Below are 24,934 nucleotides of genomic sequence, written 5' to 3'. Positions count from 1 at the left end.
GTTAAAAACTATAGAATATCTTAAAAGCAGACAATACAAGGTGCTTAAATTCTAGACTCCATAACAAAATACTATTCCATTAAATGCTTAAGAATCCATAACCTTTGAGTACTGCTCATTGGCTTTTTAAAGTCAACCTGAAATATAAAAGCACTTGAAGTGTACTAGTCAAAAGCTAACGTCACACTGGTTACATGTTCCATGAAAACATACCTTTTAAGAAAAACTGACTTTAAAAAATACTGCATTGTTGACTTCAAATCACTGCAAAAAATGCTGCTCTTAAAAGTAAAAATGCACTCCTTTCAAATCTTTCAACACATTTTGGTTTAAAATGCCCTATTTTGTGAAACTGTTTCTTAATATATTCCCAACTTAGAGCAAAATAACCGTCTGAGGTTGGTTTTAAATCTGAAGACATCTAAAGAAATAGTTAGCGTGTCTGTAAACTGGCTGTCCCACCAAGGAGCAATGTATTTATGTTTCCACCATGAAAACATCACTGCAAAATCCATGGGATGAATTCTGCTTTTAGCTTTATGTAAATACTAAAAACCTTATTAAACAGTGCCACACAAATATTTAGTGTTTTGGGGCCTTAAATTCAGCGCCATGCTACCAATACATTGGATACAGGCAATTTCCACAAAGGTTTCAGAGGCAAAAGAAAGTTTTCTGAGGCAAAAAAAAAAAAAAAAAGGTTTGGAAATGGTTGGTTGGGAAGGAAATAAAAGCACTCGCTGAAGTCCTTATTTTAGAATGAATCCTCAGAAGATGGTGCCTGATCACCACCGCTGTTTGAGGGGGTTCAGACAAGACTAATGCTTGCGTTTTTAATGCTCAGAACCTTCTACTTGAAAATTAACCACAGGTCAGTTCATTTCCTACTAAGAAACTAAAAACATACTTATGGTGAGTTCTGGCTATAAAAAGCACTGCAGCGGGAAAAAGAACAAAACATGTCACACAAATAATCCTGTATTAACAACTATTTCTCTTGCCTCTCTTAGCGGCCTTAGAAATATGTACTCTGTTGAGTGTACCGGGTGGGAAAGAGGAGTGCGGGGGGGCCCGGCGGCAGGGGGGGGGGTGCATTTTAAACAAAGGAATTAAGTCGGTAGAATTTTCGTACTGCCATCAGAGATTTCTTTTGACTTTCCTAAGAGTTAAAACATGGTAGGCTGTGAACTATTAATATGCACTGGGTATTTTTCCCAAGCAAGTTCTGCAGAACACTTCTTAAAATCCTATTAAAAAAAGACATCCACGAGGCATAAATATTCATAAATAATACCAAGGTGTACTCTGTCACATGGGTCAATGGGTGGATGACCCTTGGAGATTGGGGGGCTTATGGGGTCATCATCCTTAATACTGACTCACTGGGAAGCTCACCAGCTAGTACTTAAAGCTTGTCAGCAGTTAGCATCTAACCTAAGATACGCACCCCAAAGCGAAATCCCCAGCTCAAAATATCAGCCTATGAAAGATCTAATTCAGATATCCTCCCAGCACCAAGAAACAGTACTTTTTTCTTCTTTCTCCTAACTGATGAGCATTTGAATGTGATATTCAGCTAGTACGAAGCATGAAAATTCCTGCTTGAAACTTGGGTCACTGTTTGGTTCATCGATACAGTCACATAAAAACAGAACATTGCATCCGATGAGGAAATGAAGACTGTGCCCCGCTCTCAGCTGCTGAGCTGAGTAAGTAGTGTAAAAAAGTGAAGTTATACTGTGTAAATTCCCTTTTAGTACCTCCAAAGGGCTGCAGGGAGAGCCGAGGTGTGGACAACTCGGGGCAGAGCAGGGAACTGTCCACAAACAAACAAAGCTATCCTGAAGCATGAATATGACGTATGAGGTATCCAACAAAATCGCAACACACCTTCGTCACACAGGGGTGAGGTCCTGGAATGACGAGTCCGTGAGCAGCGAGGGCTGAAAAGGTAAAAAGAATGCGGATTAATAACGTAAGCTGGGGTTGCAAGGACTGCATCCTTGCATAGTGCAGGCGGCATTCAACAGGAAGGTTCTTTAATCCATGTCCCTCTTGCCCAGCAACCACTCGGTCCAAAGGTCACTGCCGACAAACACGGGAACTGAGCGAGAGTCATTTTACAGTAGAGCAGGCATTTTCACCCACTCTCCGTTTTTTCCCTCAGTACCCAGCACCCCTGAGGTCTTGTCACTGAATTGCTGTTTTGTGAAGAAGTATTTTCTCCACAACACAGGCCTTGAGCGTGAAGGCCTCCCACACAAAAGGATCAACGAATCCCACTCGTCCTGGAGTCGAGACAGGGCCCTGGAAGCCCGCATCACCACTCTAGCATCCTGAATCGGGTGCCCCCCAAAAGGTGTCTCACAGAGGATAACTATTTCAACAACATGGTGAGAGTCAGAAGCAAGTTCCCCAATAAATAGCCGCTATGCTAGAAAGAAAAATAAGTTTACAGACTACCTTTGTGTCTAACCTAAGATGCCACCACGCCTGTGATGCACCACAGGGATCACTAAGAAAAGACACGGGCGCTCCAGCTATGGCGTGGGGCTTTTGTGTCCTGCAGAATGTTTGCTTTTTTAATTTCTGAAGCAGAGCTTTCCAACAGAGCTTCTTCTCCCGCGAATTGCGTGCACACGCAAAGGGAGTGCAGGACCCAAGGGGCTGGTTACGTGATAACGATCACTTCGTATTCTGAGTCCAACGCTTCTGAATCGCTGGACTCACAGCCCTCGACGGCCGCGTTCTCCCAGACCACGGCGCCCTTGGCGTCATCGAAAGTGCTGGAGATGCAGCACCTCTTCAAGCAGCTCTCCACCGCCGCCTTCTGCTTAACGTCGGCGGGAAGCTGGGGACAAAACGATGCCTGGCGCCTTAGGGACAGCCCCGCTCGACGCATGAATCGGTCACACCAGCCTTTCGTCGCTTTGAATTTGGTTTCATCGATTCCGAGGGTTCTGGCGATTTCTCCGGCCTTCAGCTGCATGGCTTGGCGCGTGACGGGCAGGCCTTTGGCGCGCGTCTCATTGACGAAGCGCAGGACCGCTTCGTCCACCTGCGGGTATCGGCCCTTCTTGGGTCCGGTGAAGCATTTGGTGGTTGCCTTGCAGGAGAAGATGGAACTCCGGTCGTTCCTCCAGCGCCGGATGTTGGCCTCGTTGATGTCGAACACCCGCCCGGCGGCCCGGTTGCCGTGCTCCTCCGCGTACACGATCACCTTCCGCTTCAGGGCTGAGTCGTAGTGCACCCGCTTCGACGACATGATGACAAGCGGGGCGTTCACGCAGCCCGGGCGAGGCCCGTCACAGCGCGACGGCCGCCGGCTCGAGGCGGCCACCGTGCATCCCAAGGTCGGGCAAGGCAGGAGGCGACACAGCCAAGGAAGAAAGGCGTGCGGCCCGGAACGAATAAAATGCGGCTGGCAAGCCGGTAATGCCCACCAGACTAACACGCACGTGAGCAAGTAAGCCCAAGCCCCAGGGAACGCGGGGGCACGTCGGAGCACGGAGGCTGGCGAGCTCCTTTGCAACGATCTCTGCACTGGCCCGGTTTGGTTTCAATTCCCTCTGTTTTCATACGGCTTACGTGTGAACCTTGCTTTTGAACTGGACGTCAAATCCCACACCGAATGAGTGTTCTTCTGCCTTTGAGCAAACGGCAGAGCCAGGTCGCCGAAGCGAGGGCCCTGGGGCTGAGGCGGACGCGGGCCGCGGCGGGGGCTCAGTGCCCTTCATCCGCAGGTGCCCTTCTCTGGCGAGCAGATCTGACCCGGGGTGCGGAGGAGGAAGCGTCGTCTTCCGTTTCAGACCCTGAAGGCTCGTGATCTCCTTCCTGGGACCCTGTGTCTCCCACCAGCTCCCGAAGAAACTTGAATTTTGACAAAAAAAGATGCCAAACAAAGTACCAACCTAAAGAGAGAGAAGAGATTAAGAAAAATGGTTACACACGGTTTTATCCGTTGAGGACATTTCCGTTAAAGGGGGGGGGGTGCTGGGAGGGAGTTAATATTATAAAACAGGAGGTATAATTTAAAAATACATGTGATTACAATGTATACAGCAGGCGCTTATTAAGCAGTACCTATGGACAAGGCACAAGGTTATACAGAGACGGCAAAACAATTTCTGCCTTAATGGAACTCAGAATCCCAGCCTGGTCCATCTACAGTAAAATGATAATGAGATTATGATATCTAAGTAACGGTGTTTAGTGCATTAAAGTCAAATTTTTGAGAGCGCTTTTCTGGGGAAGAAAGACTACCCTTTGCCATTCACCTGGAGATCATGCTTCAAAGCTCATGCTTACTCACAGTAAGCCGGCTTCAATCAGAACGTCAAAGACACGACATGCTGAGAAGCAAGTGCACTGTGGCGAGGACTCGGGACCAAACTATTCAAAAACTTCTAGAAATAACACACCTTAACAGAGATTTAATACATTGTCTTTACGTGAGGAAAGAAAAAAGCCAGAGTATCAGTATCTCCAAGATTTAATTTAATTAATTTCTTTCTTTATGGTCTTTTTAGGGCTGCACCCGTGGCATGTGGAGGTTCCCAGGTTAGGGGTCGAATCAGAGCTACAGCTGCCGGCCTACACCACAGCCACAGCAACCAGCATCCTTAACCCACTGAGCTAGTCAGATTTGATGTGCTGAGCCACAACAGGAACTCCAAGATTTTAAAAAATACAATATCTTCATGTCAAAGTCATTAAAGTCTGAAAAAAGGTTACTGACCTAAAAAAAGGTTGCTAACCAAGTTGTGTTTGTTTTTGCAAGGAGCTTTCAGTTTTAGACATCCACTAATAAGGAACAAACATTGGTTAATAAAGGAGCAAAAAGGATAAAACCCCTGACCCACGACTGGTTGCTCTGAAAAGAGCATAAACAAAATTAACTACTGCTAACAAAGTTTTTCATGCTAATGTGTTTTCTTGATTCCTTCTACTTTAAAACTCTCTAGTTTCACAGAGAAGCAGTGGACCACAGCATATTCGGATGACTAGCATTTTTTGAAAACAAAATCCAACCAGCTTTTCTACCCCAGGGTTACACAGGCCAAGAGGAACGGCCACGGATGGAAGTTTCTAGTTACTTCGTTCTTTCTTAAAATTTAGGGGGCTGTGGGGGGAAGGGGGAGGAGGAAGAGAGAGATTAACATAAACTCCTTGGTACTAAAAAGATTCACTTCAGAGGCTTAATCTATTTCTCAAGTTTTTGCTTTCCTTTAAAGCCTGAGTGCTAACTGAACCACTCCACAAATGTATTCTGGTCAAGCGCATGTCTGAATAAAGCACCTCAGACACACAGTTGACCAACATATATTCGTCAATAAATAAAACAGTATTTTCCTTTTCTTTTTTTCTTTGGCCACGCCTGCAGCATGCAGAAGTTCCTGGACCAGGGGAGTTCCCATCATGGCCCAGCAAAAACGAATCTGACCCATATCCATGAGGATGCAGGTTGGACCCCTGGCTTTGCTTAGTGTATCAGGGATCTGGCGTTGCCGTGAGCTGTGGGGTAGGTCATAGAGGAGGCTCGGATCCCACATTGCTGTGGCTGTGGTGTAGGCCGGCAGCTGTAGCTCTGATTTGCCCTCTAGCCTGGGAACTTCCATATCCATGGGTAGGGCCCTAAAAAAGCAAAAAAAAAAAAAAAAAAATCCTGGATCAGGGATTGAACCCAAGCACAGCTGTAACCAGAGCCACAGCAGTGACAACACCAGGTCCTTAACCTGCTGGGCCAGGAGGGAACTGCTCAAACAGTATTTTAGCATTTTAATAATATTCCAAATTAGCAAGTTCCCTGTTCACTCAAACTTCTCGGTAAAAATAGGCACAGGGAATTCGTGCACAGAGCACTGGAGCAGGAGTCAGGAGGCTCGATTCTGAGGGAAGACAAAGCTACTGCGAGGAACAAATAAACAGCGGGCTTAGGCGCCTGGACCGAGCCCACATTTGGTGAACTGATCAGCAGCATGAGCTGGGCTGTCCCTGGGTGGTGGGGTCTGAGGGGACTTCTATGTCGCTGTTGATTCTCTTTTTTTTTATTGAGATTCAATTCACATTTCACCATATCCCCTCCTTTAAAATGTGTAATTCTGTGGGTTTCAGCACATTCACAAGGTTGTGAGCAAACATCACCATTATCCCCAAACTCCAGAATGTTTTCATCAACCCCCCAAAGACACCCCATACCCATTTGCAGTCCCTCCCCACTGGCTCCTCCCCCAGCCCCCTCTGTCTCTGGATTGTGTATTCTGGGCATTTTATATACATGGGACCACAAGGTGAGGTCTCTTGTCTCTGGCTTCTTTCACTCAGCGTATATTTTCAAGGTTCATCATCCATGTTGTTGCATGAATCACCTTATTCCTTTTCATCGCTGAATAATATTCCACTGTGTGGACATATCACATTTAGTTTAGCCACTTACCAACTGGCGGGCACTTGGGTAGTTTCTACTTTCTGGTTATTACAAAGAACAGTTTCTGCTTTTTGGCTGCAGTGACTAAGGGCACAAGTTTGGGCACTAACATGTTTTCACGTCTCTTGGGAATAGAACTGACCCTTGATCAAGACAGGAGTTGGGGTGCCAACCCTCTGAACCCTTAACAATCCATCTGTCACTTTATAGTCCGCCCTCTGTGTCCACAGTTCCACACCCAAGGATTCAACAGCAGATCACGCAGTTACTGCAGTTTATGTCTGTAGGGAAGGAAATTCACCTACGAGTGGATCCACACAGCTTAGACCCACGGTGTTCAAGGAACCACTGTATTCTGGGGGCAGGGGTGTAAAATGCTGAGTCATGTGGTAACTTATGCATAACCATTTGTGAAATTGCTTAACTTTTCCAAAGCTCGTGTGCCATTCCACACACACTCCATCAGCAACGAACGTGAGAAGATGTCCTCAACTTTTCTACATCCTCATCACGACTCTTGATGGCCCATCTTTTTTATTACAGTCATCCTAGCAGGTAGCATCACCACCGTAGCTTTGCTGATGGCATTTCGCTAATGACTAAGTAAACTGAACATTTTTTTTTTCTTGGGTTTACTGGCCATTGGTAAATCTTTGGAGAAACGCCTATGAAATTCCTCTGCCCACTTTTTAATCCAGTTGTATTTTTTTTTTTTTGAGTTTAAGAGTTCTTTACATATTCTTGACACTAGACGCTTATCAGATATATGATTTGCAAACATTTTTCCCCATTCTGGGGGCTTTTTCACTGTCTGGATAACGTTCTTTGAAGTACAAGAGCTTTAAACTGTGATGGAGCCTAATTTATCATTTTTTCTTTGATGAAATCCAATTTATCCTGTTTTTCTTTGGTTGCTTGTGCTTTGGGTGTCATTTCTAGGTTTGTCACCATGGATGCTAGTCAGGTTATTTCCACTGTGCCATGACGGGCACTCCCAAGAGTTGGCAAACATTCTATCCAAGGTGTTGTACAGTCTACATGTCACACTCCATCTCCGGGGGGAGGGGAGGCATCTTCCAATTAAATAAGAAAACACATTCGGGAGTTCCCGCCGTGGCGCAGCAGAAATGAATCGGACTAGGAACCATGAGGTTGCGGGTTCAATCCCTGGCCTTGCTCAGTGGGTTAAGGATCCCACATTGCGGTGAGCTGTGGGGTAGGTCGCAGACACGGCTCAGATCCAGCATGGCTGTGGCTGTGGTGTAGGCTGGTGGCTACAGCTCGGATTCGACCCCTAGCCTGGGAACCTTCATATGTTGTGGGTGCAGCCCTAGAAAAGACAAAATTTAAAAAAAAAAAAGAAAGAAAAGGCTTACCAGTTGTTTTATCATCAGAAAAGAAAAACTATAAGAAGTTTTAACTCTAATGCCTTAGTAAAAACAAGAAAATTAAAAATATAAGTATATAAATATATATGTATGCACAAATGCACATGAATCTTCTCCAAACGGGCTGATACTATTTGGTACATTAACTATGTAATGAATAAGCCCTATAGCATTTTGAATTCTGACCAACTATCGCATCAACCTGAACCCATACTTCAATACTGTAATTATGAAAAAAATTAATTATGAGGAAAAAATTACATCTGGATCTAAACACTTCAAGTTTTCCCAACTGCTTAGCCATTTTGTGGTTATCAGTTACCGTGCATGAAAACAGAATCAAAAACGTCTACAATTGTGCTAATATTACCTTGAGAAGAAAGTTTTACGTCTTTTCATTCCAAGCAGAAAAAAAAAAATCATAGCGCACAAAATAGCACCATTATTACAGAACCCAGAGTTAGGTTACCTGACCCTGGAAGTTTAATATAGCCAGGGTTTTAAAAGTTCTGCCTCGTCTCAACATTTGTTTGGAATTTAGTTTAAGCCTGAACTCGAAGTAAACAATTTCACGCGTGCTTCAAACCCAACTCTGTCCCTACCCCTGGTTAAATGAAGGTAATGAAACCTCGCATTACCATTAGAATCAGAACGTGTGAAAAGGAAAAAGCAGTAACCAATCACTTCACCTTCGAATACAGGCCAAGGTTAAAATCTGGGCAGATTGTGGCAAGAATGGCAATCAAGGCGCTGCCCGTGAAGCAGTAACTGGTTTAACCCCGAGTCAAGATGCCCAGCCCAGGATCCTGTTCCTTCCTCGCTAGGATGCCAGCGGGCCTGCCATGGGTCTGGGGTACATCTCTCCGAGCTCGTTCGCGAGAGGTAAGTGGACAAAAGAGGGTTCTAACACACTTGCCCAACAAGACTTTTTTTTTTTTTTTTTCTTTTTAACCAGACAAAACCAGCCGGTCGGCAGGACCAGTCCAGCCGGCGGGTGCACCGCAGGGTGTAACCGCCCCGCGGCGATGCACACTCACCGCACACCATCAGCAGCAGCACGATCAGCAGCGTGGCCACGAACACGAGCAGGGTCAGCCCGACGTTGTGCCACATCTTGGGCACAGGAGGGCGGCCGGCTCCGGGCGGCAGGCGAGCGGCGCGTCCGGGGCTTCAGCAGCCGGCGCCGGGCGCGGCAAGGCGCCGGGGCGGCATGGGCGGCGGACGCCCCGGGGCAGCGCCCCCAGGAGGCGGGGCGGGGCGGGGCGGCGCGGAGGCGGGCACCGCAGCGGCCCGGCCGACCGGCCCACGGCCCTTCTCAAGCCTGTCTGGCCGATGGAGCGCGGGCGGGAGGAGGAACGCGGGGCGCCCCTACCCTCTCATCGCTCCGGGGAACCCGGGTCGCGGCGCCCGGAGACTCCGGCGGCAGCCGGATGTGCTTCCATGGCGGAGGCCGTGCACCAGCCAAGGGGAGAGAAGGCGAGCAGTGGAACGCGCGGCACACACGGCCCTTGTCGCTGCCCGCCCGAGGGTCCCTCGGCCCCAGGGGCCGCAGATAACGTCTCCCGGCCGCGGCCGCGATGCTTCTCCGCCCCAAGCCCCCCGCCCTGCATCAGCTCATCAGCGAGCGCCCCCACCGCCCGCCTCCTCCGCGGCGCGGGGGCTTCTGGGAGATGGAGTGCAGAGCCGAGGGGGAGCCTTGAGGAGGTCGCCCCGTGCGGACTACAACTCCCAGAATGCACCGCCAGCTGGGCCGCTTGGCTTCTCCCTCCCTCTCGCCCCTCTGCCTTTGGTTATTCTCAAACCACAGCCTCTGTCTACCGACTGCGGGTTTGTGTTCTGGGAACTTGGCTGCCTCTCGGTGCTGGGCTCCAGCGCCAGAGTGATTTCAAACATGATTTTGTTTAAAACCATGACCCACGAAGCACGAAGAGGGAAAAAAGGGAAGGCAGCTGCCTGAAAAACTGGTTGCATGTGAACCTAGCCCTGTTGCTGGGGGCGAAGGTTGGATACTTGGGACTTTTGAGGAAATACCAACGTCCTGCCAAAGACAAGATCCAGAAGCACGGAATCTCCCTTTTACCCCAGTTACAGATGTTGCTCTGTGTTTGCATAGCTCATGTATTTCGGAAACGGCCCGCGAGGGACTTAAGGACATCTATTTTGCCCTTAATTCTCCTGAGTTGTAAATTTAATTCAGCTGTTGCCTTGAGACCAAGCGACAGACGACCCCCAACTGAAGATTTTGCCACACAGGCTAGAACAAGCCCCTGTGAAACAAGACAGTCTGATAGTCTTAACTTCTCTGAATTTAAACTCCTCATTTCCACCAGATTTTAGTCATTCCTTAAAGAGGTACCCCCAGAAGAAAAGACGGTAAATGCACATCCTACTTCTGGAAGGAGCCAGGTATAGACTTCATGTTTTCCTGTGACTTTCTTGCTCTCTGCACTTTTTCCATTCTTCTACTAATTCCTTTCCCCTGTCCTCATGTAAGTATATAAGGTAGAGAGTCATAGGAGAACGAGAGCCAGGCATGGCTTTCTTGACATAAGAGAAGCCATTTTGGCTTAAGCCATTTTGTGGTCTAAGCTTGGCCACAATGTTTATCCTAGAACTGGCCTTAGTGAGAATGATCTTAAAGGAACAAAAGGACAAAGGACTGTTATCAGGGAAAAGAAGTAACAATTGCAAAGGTTATAAAGGAGTGGTAAACTCCCAATTTTGTTTCAGAGGTAAAGATCAGCCTGAAGCACTTTCTTGAGCTGTTTTGCAAAATTTAAAACCCCCTCGGGGGCCTAAGCACCAGACGGAGGAAGAATGTTGATAAGCTTTTCTGACCCTCCTGACTTCAGTTAACTAAGGTTTAGACTCAGTTGACCACCCAAGCCCCTTCATGAATATGCATGTACCCTTAGCTGAAAACTTTCGCAGTTTTGCTGTCTGGGGAGACTCTGCTTTGGGAAAAGATCCCTGTTGTTCTCCTTACATGCTGCAGGAAGGAAGTATTCCTCCTTTCTGTTCTTTGGGTTGGTTGTGTCTTCTGGCTGAACACCCACCAAGTGGCGAACCCAGTTTTCAGATAACACTAGGAGATTTAAAAATTGCAAAAGAGGAGTTCCCGTTGTGGCTCAGCAGAAACGAATCCAACTAGGAACCATGAGGTTGACGGTTTGATCCCTGGCCTCATTCTGTGGGTTAAGGATCTGGCTTTGCCATGAGCTGTGGTGTAGGTTGCAGATGAGGCTCGGATCTGGCGCGGCTGCGGCTGTGGCTGTGGTGTAGGCTGGTGGCTACAGCTCTGATTCGACCCTTAACCTGGGAACCTCTTATGTGCCACAGGTGCGGCCCTAAAAAAAAAAAGGCAAAAAATATATATATATATTACAAATGAACTTGGAGTTCCCTGGTGGCCCAGCAGTTAAGGATCTGGCATTTTTCAGTGCTCTAGCATGGGTTTAATCCCTGGCCCAGGAACTTCTGTATACCATGGGCACAGCCAAAAAAAAAAAAAAAAAATTACAAACGGCCAAAACAAATGAATTAGCTCTAGAGGCCAGTCCCAAGCATGGTAGTTTTTAAAACCTCTACTGCCTGGTGATTCTAAAGTGCACTCCGGGTTAACCCTTGCTCTAACGCACGTTTCTTAAAGAATGGTCTCTGGACTAGCAACTTCAGCATCACCTTGGAACTTGTTAGAGATGCAAATTCCCACTGTGGTGCAGTGGGTTAAGAATCCAACTGCTCAGGTTGCTTCGGAGGTGCGGTTTGATCCCCAGTCTGGCGATATGGGTTAAAGGATCCGACATTGCCACAGCTGTGGCTCGGATTCAGTCCCTGGCCTGAGAAACTCCATATGCCAGGGATGTGGCCAAAAAAAAAAAAGAGGCGTTCCCTTTGTGGCTCAGTTAGGGACCCTAGTAGTATCCATGAGGATGCAGGTTCTATCCCTGGCCTCGCTCAGTGGGTTAAGGCTCTGGCGTGGCCTTGGGCTGTGGTGTAGGTTGCAGATGCAGATTGGATCTGGCATTGCTGTGAAAAGAAAAAGGAAGGAAGAAATGCAAGTTCTCAGGCCCTAACCAGGACCTAGTAAATCCAAAACTCCAGGACAATTCAAGTAAAAAGTGGTGTCTTGAACTAGGGTAGTAATCACTGGAGTCCGTGAAAGGTGGAGAAGTTTGGGGTATGTTTTGGAAGGAAAACCATCAGGGTTAGCCCGTGGATTAGGTATGGGACAGGTGAGAAAAAGAAATCAAAAAATGACTCCCAGGTTTGTAACCTGAGCTTCTAGGTAGACGGCGGTGCCATCTCCTCGGATGGGGAGGACTGGGCAACCAGCTCCCCAGGTTGCGTTAGGAACTCCAGTCCTCCCCGGGGCAGGGTTCCTTCCGCAGCCAGGAACCAAAGCCTCCAAACTCAAAAGTCCAGGACCTGTCCCACTAAGCCAGGCTGCAGCCTGTTCTGTCCTGTGCTATATTGGCACAGATGGGTTTTCCAGGGTAAATGTGGTAAAGCTTTTCCAGAACAAGGTCTTGAGTGTACCCTTGAGCCACAGCTCTTTCTGGAGCCCTTCTCCTTCAACTGTTCTCCTCCCTGCTCTCTCCTTTCTGACCACGTCAATCCTGCTTATCCTGCAATGTCTGTCCACTTTCTTCCTCAGTAAGACCTCCTGAATCCTGATCCCTTGTCTCACTCCTCTGAGTCAGTGGTTCTCAGCCATACCTGCAAACCAAAATTACCCAGGACGCTTTGAAACCAGACTCCTGGGTTTCATGCCAGGAGTACTGAAGGTGGGGAGGGGGTTAGAGGGTCTGCACTAATTTAATGTCTGCCAGGTTTTGATGAACCATCAAGAATGGAGAAACACAGAGTTCCTGTCGTGGCGCAGTGGTTAGCGAATCCGACTAGGAACCATGAGGTTGCGGGTTCGGTCCCTGCCCTTGCTCACTGGGTTAACAATCTGGCGTTGCCATGAGCTGTGGTGTAGGTTGCAGACTCGGCTCGGATCCTGCGTTGCTGTGGCTCTGGCGTAGGCCGGGGGCTACAGCTCCGATTCGACCCCTAGCCTGGGAACCTCCATATGCCGTGGGAGCGGCCCAAGGAAATAGCAAAAAGACAAAAAAAAAAAAGAATGGAGAAACACAAGTGTCAACTATGTTTATTTAGCACAGAAGCAGGTACCTCCTTTGTAATATTCCCTGGATTGTGTTATGTTATTATTTAGTATTTCATAAGCACAAGTACATATATGTAGTATTTCATGTACACAGATACACTTAGTATTTCATATGCACAAAAAACATTTAGTATTTCATCTGCAGAAATATGATTCTTAAGTGGGCGAATGTACCCCTCCCTCCCCTGCAATTTCCTCCTCTAAGGGTAGTGATGTCCTGCCCTTTCATCCCCCCTGACCCTGCTCAGGGGAGGAGTGACAGCTGATTGGTGCATTTGGAAAAAATAAACTAGGTTTGCTGAGCTCAGCTCCTCCCACATCCCCCTTGGGTCTGAGCTGCCTTATGCCTCATCTGCATAGGCCTTCTGCATAGCGCTGTCTCCACTTAGGGTTTGATGAACAGGCCTGACTGGCTCTCACATTATTATATGTTCTCTGACCTAGGCTTTTTTTTTTTTGGCCATGCCCATGGCCTGTGGAAGTTCCCTGGCCAGGGATTGAACCTCAGATCCTTAACCCTTAGGCCACCAAGGCATTCCTCTGACCTAGTCTTTATTATCCATACAGGTGATTTTTTTGGCCTCTCTATATTTTATGATTTTTTTTTTTTACAATTTCTCAGTTGGGCAACATATTCAGTGTCCTCTCTCAGCAGCCCCACCCTGCTTTTAAGAATCCCAGTGCCTTTTAAGGAAAGGAGCCATGAAACTGGCTTGTATATGCTGCCACATAGTAGGTGCTTGTCAGGTACTGATTGATCCAAATGTTTATCTCTGAAGCCTGGCAATACGCCTGGAATTTAGCCATTTGATATCTAAATGTTGTGGGAAGAATTACACCAATCATGGGATGGATACAAGATAACTAGGACAAGATTCCTGCCCACAAGGCAAACCCAGTCCTGCAGCAAACATCTCAGATGCTTACTCCGTGCCAGGCTCTGTGCTTGCCAGTAGCAATACAAAAATAAATAAAATGTGCTCCCTCACGGAAAAGAACCCAAACTGCCTTAGCATTTTTCAATGTCTGCTTCGAGAAATCAGTTTAGTGAGTCATGAGCAGAATCTAAAGGAATCGAATCGAATCGAATCGAATCGAGAAGAAATGTGTATTACAAGTAGTAAGGCAAGCACTACTCATGGAACTTGTTTTCTTTGTACATGGGTGTATGCGAATTGAGTCGCAATACATGCAAAATATATTCTCACTAGGGGTTACAGTTTTTTAAAAATTGAAGCTCTGTAGTCCAGCACGGGGAGCCAAACATATATAAGCGACTATATTCAATATTATTTTCAACATATAACACAGGAATGTTACTGATGAGCGTAAGGCTTAAGGAATCTAAAAACTTGGTGGCAGGTGGTAGATAGAGCTGACATTCAAAGCCAGGTCAGTCTGACTTAAAAGGAAAAGTTGTTTCCTTTGCACCACGAGACTGAGCAGGGTATTGGGAAAGTTCTTGGGAAAGGGGGACGATTAAGGGAAAAGGCATAAGCAAAGTGACGAAGGCATGAAAATGCATTTTGTGTGTGTGTGTGGGGGGGGGGTCCTTAAGGTTCTATGGCAAAGACACAGTTGCTTTCAGTTCTCATGAAGTTGGAGTCAGGGTGCGACACAGTGATGGAGAAGGCCTGTTCTGCAGTGAGACTCTGGTTCTGAACTCGACTGGGCTGAATTACTTCGTCTCTCTAAGAGGTTAGGCCACTGTTAGATTTGTCAATGTGCTGTTTGTCACTGTTTGTAAAATAGCTGTGCTAACCGTGCCGTTTTTTCATAGGGTCGTTTTGAGAGTTTGTGTTAATATGTGTAAGTTTTGTCCGTTAGATTTCAGTAGAGACGAGGGGAAATTCTGAAAATCGTCACTGATTCATTCATCCCACAAGCCCTAAATGCCTGCCCTCGCTTAGCCGCCGTGTCGTGTAGCTGAGGGTGAGGCCGGAGCAGGCACAGCATAAAGGGTGAAGCAAAGGAAAACTGAGGACTGCAGTTTGAAGGAGCAAGAGTTCAAGTGAAATGTTGAGTTTCATTTTATTTTTTTCACGGTGTTTTCATGAATAGGGTTATACTGAGCTTCTTTGTCTGTCACTTATTTCCCCCCCCCCCGCCCCGTTTGTCTTGGATTTACTTCCATGTCCATGTGCGGAAGACTCATTCTTTTTAAATTTCTGTATCAGATATAGAAATGGATGATAACCTATTTAACCATTTTCTTATTGATGAATATTTAGATCGGGGTGTTTTGAAAAGTTGATACGATGCTGTAAAGAGCTCGCTTGCCATGGTGCCCACCCTTAGAAAGTCTTCAACAAATGTTAGTTAATAATCTTAAAACCTAAGGCGTTCCCATTATGGCTCAGCCGGTTAAGGACCTGACGTTGCCTCCATGAGGATGCAGATTCCATTCCTGACCTCCCTGTGTGGGTTAAGGGTCCAGTGTTGACACCAGCTGAGGTCTCAGATGCAGCTTGGATCTGGTGTTGCCATGGCTGTGGCATAGGCCTCAGCTGCAGTTCTCATTCCACCCCTAGTCTGGCAACTTCCCTGTGTTGCAGGTGCAGCTGTAAAAAGGAAAAAACCTAGTATGTTCTAATATATAATAGAGAGAACTGAGTAGCAGAATTGGTTTCATTCAGTTCATTTTTACTTGCTTTGGAAGAGCCAGGGCAAGAGCAAACTTGGACCAGCAAAGACAACTATTACCCAGAAGGACTCCCAGGAACCCACGTCTGCCTCTCCCCACCTGCTGGATGTGATGTGTAGGAGAAGCTGGCTAAGGAGCCGGGGAGCCGCCCTCAGTCCGGGAGGCAGAGAAAATGGAGCAGGGCATCTGCCAGGAGCAGGAGTGCGTTCAGTTCCTAGGGCTGCCATGACCAAGTACCACACACGCGGCGGCTCAGAACTGCAGAAGTGTATCTTCTTACAGATGTGGAGGCGACAAGTCTGACGTCAAGTTGCCTGCAGGGCCATCCTCCCCCTGGAGGCTCTGGGGAGAATCCGTCCTGACTTGGGGTGCCGGCGGCGGCGGGCCTTGGCCAGCCCTGGTTCGCAGCAGCTTCGCTCCAATCTCTGCCTCTCTTTGCACAAGTCCTTCTTCCTTCTGTGTCTGCGTCTCTGTCCTCAGAGGGCCTTCCTCCAAGGACACCCATGTAACCCTCACCGTAGTGTAACCAGCGACATTGGCAAAGACCCCATTTCCAAATAAGGTTACGTTCTGAGATTCTAGGCGGATGTGAATTTGGGGTGGGGGGAGAGGACACCACCATTCAGCCCCATCCATGGAAGAACTGCACTTGAGGGCTTCCCTTGACAGTAGGTGGGCCGTCTGCTGAGCAGAGGCGGTGTGCCTGCCACCTTCCACCAGCCATGAAAACAGTTTTTTTGTTTTGTTTTGTTTTGTCTTTTTAGGGTTGAAAATGGCCTGATTGATATTTGCATTATGGACATCTTCTGATTTCTTCCTGAAAGGCTTAATTTTTTTTTTTTTTTTTTGTCTTTTGTCTTTTCAGGGCCGCACCTGCGACATATGGAGGTTCCCAGGCTAGGGGTCCAATTGGAGCTGCAGCTGCTGGCCTGCACCACAGCCACAGCAATGCCAGATCCAGGCTGCATCTGCAACCTGTACCACAGCTCACGGCAACACCGGTTTCTTAACCCACTGAATGAGGCCAGGAATAGAACCTGTGTCCTCATGGATACTAATCAGATTCGTTTCTGCTGAGCCACAACAGGAACTCCCATGAAAACAATTTTTAAAAATTGGCAGCTGCATTATCTCTGCCTCCCAAATAGCATCCAAAATGCCTCTGTTGGCCGACGTTTATCCGGAACCATTCAGGAAAGGAAATTCTGGGAAATTCCAGTCTGGCTAAGTTGATGCAGAACAGACCTACCACACAATTGAGGTTTTGTTTTATTTTCTTCTGTTTTTCAAGCAGGGAAATGATTTGATGGAAATGTTGTTTTAAAAATATTGATCTGGGAGTTCCCATCGTGGCACATCAGAAACGAATCCGACTAGGAACCATGAGGTTGCGGGTTCAATCCCTGGCCTTGCTCAGTGGGTTAAGAATCTGGTGTTGCCATGAGCTGTGGTGTAGGTCGCAGGTGTGCCTTGGATCTGATATTGCTGTGGCTGTGGTGTAGGCCAACAGCTGTAGCTCCAATTGGACCCCTAGCCTGGGAACCTTCATATACCACGAGTGCAGCCCTAAAAAGCAAAAAATAAAAATAAAAACAAAATAAATATTGATCTGCTGCTATAGCACTGGGAACTATGGCGAAAGTGAGCATGATAATGAGAGAAAAATGAATGTGTACCTGTATGTGTAACTGGGTCACTTTGTTGTACTGTAGAAAATTGACAGAACACTGTAAACCAGCTATAATAGAAAAAAAATAAAAATCATTATAAATGAAAATAAAAATATTGATCTGGCAGCAGAGAGAAGGCGAGATTGGACAAGAAGAAAGATTGGAGACGTTAAGAGATCGTTGGCACGGTTGAGGCTAGTGGTCCCTAAACCTTGTGCTTTGGGGAACAACAGGCTACATAAATGGGGGCCATCCTTCTGGCTGAGAACAACTGGAAAAAAAAAAAATCTGAGTGTCAAAGACTAAGAAGATGATGAGGAATAATTGCTCCGAAATAGAAGAGCAGAGAGGACTGGACATCCAAAAATGCGAGCCAGGCACTGAGAGCTCTTCCCCACCCCCCACCCCCGGGGCGGTTGTGGGGGGGGGGGGTCGGGGGATGGGAAGGTCCCGAAGAGGATGCTGAGCACTGCCTTCCAACCCCCCTACCCCCACCCCAGGACTCCTGGCTTTAGATGCTGGGAGACTACCAGCCACGTGGGGCTGAGACACCAAAAGGCCGCAGCACAGAGCGAGGGGAAACCAAAAATAAACCTGCCGGCTGGGTCAGCTTCGTCTGATCTAGCTGACCCAGAAAAGCTCAAATCCTGAAACTGGATTATGGGATTCCTGGATTACTACAACCCCAAGGGCTGGCAGAAGCAAATTAAGAAGCTCAATGTCCAAGGCCTCCAATTATTTCTACAAATAACTTCTCAAAGACAATTTCCAGCACATACACAAACATTTTTTATTGCTTTTCCTTCTGTTAAAAATATATCTATATGTGTATATATTGAGCACACACCTTTAATAGTATTTATGAATGTATGAAGTTGAGATAGAGATGAAATAAAATATTTCCAGTTATTTATTTATTTACTTACTTATTTATTTGGCCTTTTTGGCCATGTTTGAAACACATGGAAGTTCCTAGGCCAGGGATCAAACCCGGGCCACAGCAGCAGCCTGAGCCACTGCAGTGACAATACCGGATCCTCCACCCTCTGTGCCATAAGGGAGCTCCAGAATGTGTTTCTTTGAAGAGCAACAGCTTTCTTGTGTATTGTTAAGACATCTTCTTTATCTTGAGGAAACCGGTTAAATGTGGCTCTTTTCCCAAGCCGTCTGCTCTGTGCTGCACTAGAGAGAGTCACTCCATCGTTTGGCTGCAGGAAAGTCCAGCCAACTCTGTACAGTTGTCCTCTGGAGTGACACTGGGTCCACCAGCCACATGCATCCCCACGGGATGTCTGGCTGTAGCGAGCGCTGGTGGCCCTTCAGGGATTTCCCTGTCCACCACCCTTTCTGGGGGGCCCCCCCATATCCAGGGACCGACCCACACAGAAATATAAAGATGTAGCTCTCTGAGGCCAAGTCAGCACAGCTCAGCAGGCCTATCCCAGCTCCAAGGCTGCCGTGGGGTCTCAGCTCAGCTGCTCCCTCTGCTCAGGCCCGCTTCCCTCTCCCCCTTCCTTCTTCTTGTGTTGAAACCCAGGGCTTGTCCTCATAACCATCCTGCTGGCTGCGTCTCAGAATTTCCTTCCCAAGAACCCAAACTGCAACACCATTATTTAAGAGGAAAAAAAAAAAAAGGTATAACTTGTCTTTGTAATCTTTGCCAAGAGAAAAACCAGAAAACTGTGTAGTACAAAGGTTTGCCTGACCATTCTTGTGACAAACTACCATTTTAGCATCCTGTTTGGAGTTACCACTGTGGTGCAACGGGATCTGTGGTGTCTCTGCAGCACTGAGACGCAGGGTCAAGGTCCAGCCTGGCCCAGTGAGTTAAAGGATCCAGCGATGCCGCAGCTGTGGCCTAGGTTGCAAGTAGGGCTCGGATCGGATCCCTGGCCCAGGAACTTGATATGCTGTGGCACGGCACCCTCCCTCCAAAAAAATGAAGAATAAGAACAAAGTCTCAATTTTACAAAATGAAGCCCATCGAAAATAGCTCAGAGCAAGGCCATACCCATGTGTAGTGATACCTGGAAAGTGGGAGTCTGGCTATGCCCTCAGGATTCTTCCTTTTATTCCATTTGCTTTCTGACCATCTAATGTAAAGACCAAGCGAGGGACCCAGTGTAAATCCTGAAAGTGAATATTAGGAAAGCTTCCTCTCTTGCCTTTTGAAATAAAAACATGCTTTCTCATCTCGTCCTTCGATGTTCTCAATGTATCAGATTGCGCGTTCCACCCATCTGGGCCAAAAGCCACGGGAGCAGAACCTAGGATGTGACAAAGGAAGGGCAGAAGGGAGAACACAGTGGACACAAACCCAGGAGGTGTCTGTGCTGCCAGGATGCTGAAAGAACCAATGATAACTTCCAAGCTCGAGGCCCGAGTGGCTGAATGAAAGTCAGCATCCTGAGCCGAGATCTCTGACCTGGGCAGGAAGGTTACGCCTGCCATGCTGCATCCGGATCTCGATGGAGGCACCTGAGGATAAAGATGTTTGCCAGGACCAGCTCAGCAGGTGTCTGGAGGTTTTTCAAGAGAGCGGGTCAGGGCTCAAGTAGCCTTCTGCAAATTTGGGAGAGCAAAAGCCAAAGGAGTGATGAAAATGTTAAGATTTATGATCAGATAAGAGGAGTATTTTTATTTTTTTAAAGTTTTTTTAAAATTTTTTTTAATTTTTTTGCTTTTTTGGGCTGCACCAGCAGCATATAGAATCTCCCCGGCTCGGAGTCTAATCTGAGCTGCAGCTGCCACCCTTTACCATAGCCACAGCAACGCCTGATCTGAGCCATATTTGGGATCTACACCACAGCTCACGGCAATGCCAGATCCATACCCCACTGAGTGAGGCCAGGGATTGAACCCATGTTCTCGGGGATACCAGTCAGGTTTGTTACCACTGAACCATGACGGGAACTCCCCAGAGTAGTATTTTTTAAAGATTTGGACTTGATCTTGGACTCATAACTCTTTGTCACATTTTTTTCTTTTCTTCTTCTTTATTTTTTTCTTTTTAAGGCTGTACCTGCAGCGTATGGAAGTTCTGGGGCTAAGGGTTGAATCAGAGCTACAGCTGCCGGCCTACACCACATCCACAGCAATGCCTGATCTGAGCTGTGTCTGCGACCTACACCACAGCTGACAGCAACGCCAGATCCTTAACCCACCGAGCGAGGCCAGAGATCGGACCCACATCCTCGTGGGTACTAGTCAGGTTCTTAATCCGATGGGCCACAGTGGGAACTCCACTTTTTTTTTTTCTGACTTTGAGTGTGGTACGCCTTTGTTGAAAAACAGTCTTCCCGACAAGCTCATTCCTTAAAACTCCCCAAGCATATGGCTTCTGTGAAATCTCTGCGCAAGGGGTGTCTCCGTTGTGGCATCCTAGATCCTGTTCTCACACTGGTTATGAATACATCGGTCTGTATTCTAGCCATGTTTTTCTTTGTATCTCCCACCAAACTGTGTTGTGTTCCATGCAGGTGGGTACTAACATGGGCATCTCTCAGTAATTGCTTCCAAATAAATAAATGCGTGGAGGTGGGGAGGAGAGTAGACTTGGGGGGGAAAAAAAAAAAAAGATGAGACCCAGCAGTGGAGCTGAAGATATAGTTTAGAAAGACCTTAGGTCTTATAGTGGCTCGAGACATGTCATCCTAAAAGATGCCACTTTGGCATATTGCTATTTTGATTTAAAGGCACTTGAGAGAAAGCATGTATAAAAAATGTCATTCTGACCTTCCCTTTTCTTCCTGAAAGCAGGAGATAAAAGTCTCCTGTGATAGGTGCCCTCTCAGTACCAGGAGGAAAGGAGACATCTCATCACTAGACATGAGGAGTCACAGCCAAGAGAAATCTGCGCCAGCAAACCCTGCTGAAATAACCCCTGTCTTCCCGGCCGCTGCCCCTCAATGAACTGCCCTACCCCAGACCCCGCTGTCTTGTCACGTTTTCGCAATTCATTACTCTCTGTCCACCTTGGATCCTCACTGCTTCTTTGGGTCTTCATTATTCTTGTGAAGGCTCCCACGTACAAGCAAAAATTATGAAATAAGATTTGTACGATTTTCTCCTGTTAATCTGCCTCATGTCGGCTTAATTCTTAGGCCCAGCTGGAGACCCAGGAGAGTAGAGGAGAAATTTTACTTCACTTACAAGTCTCAAGGTGACCTTGAGGATGCAGTGACCTCAAGTGACCTGCAAGGATGTGGACGTGGGCTAATGAAGTCATAGGTAAGGGCAGGGGGAGGGGAGGGGGCTGGAAAGGGAAGGATGGGCTCCAGGGACATCACTAAGAAGGGCACGTTGTGTGACTAACAGGGGAGCCACCAGGGGAAGGAAAGAGTCCAACTTTTCCTTGTAGACCTTATTCGGGAAAAAACGTCTGTTCCAACTACACGGCCCCCCGTTCGCATCCTGGCTTCATGGAAATCTGCATAAATATGGTTTCAGTCTTAGAAATGGTTTAGTTAAATTATAGTTAGGCACTGAACACATACCAGTTTCCCTGGGCCAACTCAAACAGCTGGCTATAGCAGTGGGCTTTTATGTACACAGAGAGCAATGACTTGTCATGAGCAAGAAAGTACAGTGGCTGGTACTTATTTCCCTTCTTGGTCTAATGGTTCCCATGACAGGTGAAATATTTGGTTTCAGATCATATATCTAAACTTTTACATTGTAGCTGTTTGGGTTAATTTTTTTTTTTTTATGAAAAAAGACTGAACAATTTAGAACTATAAGAGACAGCTATACTGGTTGTGTTTTTTGTTTTTTGTTTTTTTTAATGGCTGTACCGGCAGCAAATGGAAGTTCCTGGGCCAGGGATTGAACCCGTACCTCTGCAACCGCTGCATTCGGATCCTTAACCTACTGTGCCACGGCAGGAACTCCAATTTTTACAGTTGAATAGGTTGAACATTTATAATGGCTATTGTCTTTGTTTGGGCTGCCCTAACAAAAATACCGTAGACGGAGTGGCTTAAACAATAAATGTTTGCTTCCCACAGTTCTGGAGGTTGGGTCAAGTCACCCGCAGATTTAGTGTCTGGTGAAGAAAATGGTTCTTGCTTTGTCCTCAAATAGCAGAAAGAGAAAGTGCTCCCTGGGGACCTCCTTTTCAGGGGCCCTGGTCCCATTGGTCAGGGCTCTATCCTCAGGACCGACTTCCCTTCCAAAGGCCCCTCTTCCTAGTGCCGTCGTATTGGGAGTTTCAGCATATGGACCACAGCCATTTAGTCCATAACTGACGCCATGTTTCTTCTCTGGAACAGCTCAATCTGTCTTATTCCTAAAGTATCATAACCACTTCTGTCTACCAAAAAATTGGGTACCAACAAAGAAAGGGGGAAAGGGCTCTAAGAGAAAAGAAATTCGTAAATCATGTCATGTTTTCCTTGGTGATATGCAAAACGGAGTCTGCATTCTTCCAGTGGGACAATAAAGCAAGCCCTGATTCTTACATTTCCAGAGAAATGTGGTGTTTTTCTTGATCTTTATTTTCAGTACAGAATTTTAATTTCTGCTAGAATCTTTTTTTCCCCCAGTAAAGTTTTAGGATGTTAATCAGTTGAATAACTAAGTTATTGCAGGTCTGTTTGAATCAGGACTGGGGAAAATTGCATTTGAAGATTACTAAAGACATTTTTATTGGACTTAATATTGCAGCTCAAGCCACTTCTTTAAAGCCACTGTTTACTTTTATTTATTTATTTTTTTAAGGTCCGCACCTGCAGTATACGGAGGTTCCCAGGCTAGGGATTGAATCCGAGCTGTAGCTGCTGGGCTGTGCCACAGCCACAGCAATGCTGGATCCAAACCATGTCTGTGACCTACATCACAGCTCACGGCAATGCCAGATACACTGAGCGAGGTCAGGGATCGAACCTGCGTCCTCATGGATTGCTAGTCAGATTCGCTTCTGCTGAGCCAGGATGGGAACTGCAAAAGCCACTGTTGTAAAAGTACTTATCAATACAGTCCTTTCCTGCATCATCATGAAAATGTAAATTAGGCTCAAATGTTACATTGTCACTTAATTGAAGTCTGGCCGACAATAATTAATGTGCTGTTCTTATTCTTGCCTACTATGTTAAGGCTAATCTTCACCTCAATTCTATTAGGTAGGAACTATTATTTTCCCCATTCTATAGATGAGGAAACCGAGGCACAAGAGGTTAAGTCACCAGACCAAAGTTAACATAGCTAGTAGTGGGATAACCAGGATGCCAACCCAGACAGCATCGAGTGTACACTCTTAACCTCTATGCTTATTCTGCCTGCTTAAGTGATAGGTGAGTGGTTACAAGGGGAAAAAATACTTCCATTGACCCTCTTAACATTGCAAGAATCAAACGTGTTGGAGGTTGGGGGAGAAATGCAGTAACTAGGACCTATAATATAAATAGCCCTGGAAGACACAGCAAGGCTTTTCTGCCATCCAGCCTACTATGAATTCCACCTTCTAATATTCTGTCTTACACAATAAGAAAGACAAATGTATGCCTCAGAAGCCTAAATGCAGCTCAGTATTATGATATTTTCTTGATGAATAGTAGTGGAAAATAACAAGACAGAAAGAAAGCTGAAAGAGTCCTTAAGTTCAGATTTTTTTTCAAGCATCAGGTCACCATGCATTCATGAATTGTGAAAAGCATTTTTTTAGATGGCTCGCAATAGAAAAAGAAATTTGAGAGTACATGTCACAGTAAAGGTAGTGTCTCATTTATGAAAATTTTATTTATAGATGTACAGAATCACAACCTAAAATATATATTTTTTTCTAAAATATATTTCTTACTGTGGGTTGCAAACAAAAAGTTTGATATGTATGGATCTAGCCTAAATCCCTTTTCGTGAGACAAGGACCCAGAGAACCAGAGAGGATCAACCCAGAGGGGCCACACCAAGACGCATTGCAAGGTAAATGGAAAACCTAAATATTGCAAATTTCTTATTTTCATTGATGTTTTTACATCATGAACGTGTAAATTATACACACATTTATGAATGCGTGTGTATCTGTAGTTTTTTGTTTGTTTGTTTTTTTGGCTATGCCATTGCTGTGTCTGTGGCATGGCCTGGCAGCTACAGCTCTGATTCAACCCCTGGCCAGGGTCTGCAGGAGACAGATAACACTGATAACTGGATAGTTTGTCAAAGGTATTTGTTTAAAGGAGAACCTTCTTTTAGTACAGAGTAGAAATCATACGTTCTCCAGAGCCTGTATTTGAAAAGCACAGGTAAAAAGATCACATTGGCAGGAATCACTTGTATTTATCAGAGGTGATTGCAATTTGTCCAGCAGGGGGTGCTAAAATGTAAATTTCGTACAGTGAGGCATATCAGAAGCTTTCGTTGAATGATAGATTTGCCTGTTGTTTTTATCAGGTTCTTATAGCAAATATATCTAAAAAGGGCTAGTCTTAGAATGTGGGCATAAGAGATGCAAAGAACCAAAATTTTTACAATGTGAAAAGCAGAGACAAATCTGACTAGTATCCATGACCATGAAGGTTTGATCCCTGGCCTCGCTCAGTAGGTTAAGGATCTGGCATTGCTGTGGCTGTGGTTTAGGCCAGCGGCTGCAGCTCCAATTCCACCCCTAGCCTGGGAACCTCCATGTGCCATGGGTGC

At 46.4% G+C, this 24,934-nt stretch overlaps 2 protein-coding genes and 1 pseudogene across 2 annotated transcripts; 2 read left to right on the top strand and 1 right to left on the bottom strand.

Moving 5' to 3' along the window:
* Nucleotides 1–3,711: 3,711 nt before the first annotated feature.
* SMIM13 (small integral membrane protein 13) lies at nt 3,712–9,019 on the bottom strand. Its single transcript, XM_047795800.1, has 2 exons — nt 8,853–9,019; nt 3,712–3,911 (listed from the first exon to the last, which is right to left on the bottom strand). Exons 1-2 carry the CDS (start codon nt 8,926–8,928, stop codon nt 3,724–3,726), a joined length of 264 nt encoding a protein of 87 aa, XP_047651756.1. The 5' UTR covers nt 8,929–9,019; the 3' UTR covers nt 3,712–3,723.
* Nucleotides 9,020–9,025: 6 nt separating this feature from the next.
* On the top strand, nt 9,026–21,526 carry LOC125135690 (translation initiation factor IF-2-like). The gene is made up of 2 exons (XM_047796043.1): nt 9,026–10,221; nt 21,406–21,526. Exon 1 carries the CDS (start codon nt 9,026–9,028, stop codon nt 9,770–9,772), a length of 747 nt encoding a protein of 248 aa, XP_047651999.1. The 3' UTR covers nt 9,773–10,221; nt 21,406–21,526.
* LOC125135689 (mitochondrial genome maintenance exonuclease 1-like) overlaps nt 17,265–24,934 on the top strand; it is a 27,801-nt pseudogene continuing 20,131 nt past the window's right edge.

This window comes from Phacochoerus africanus, chromosome 9, assembly GCF_016906955.1.
Source record: "Phacochoerus africanus isolate WHEZ1 chromosome 9, ROS_Pafr_v1, whole genome shotgun sequence".
NCBI classification, from domain to species: Eukaryota; Metazoa; Chordata; class Mammalia; order Artiodactyla; family Suidae; genus Phacochoerus; species Phacochoerus africanus.
Note: the sequence above shows the minus strand (reverse complement) of the source record. Positions and strands in the feature narration are given on the sequence as shown.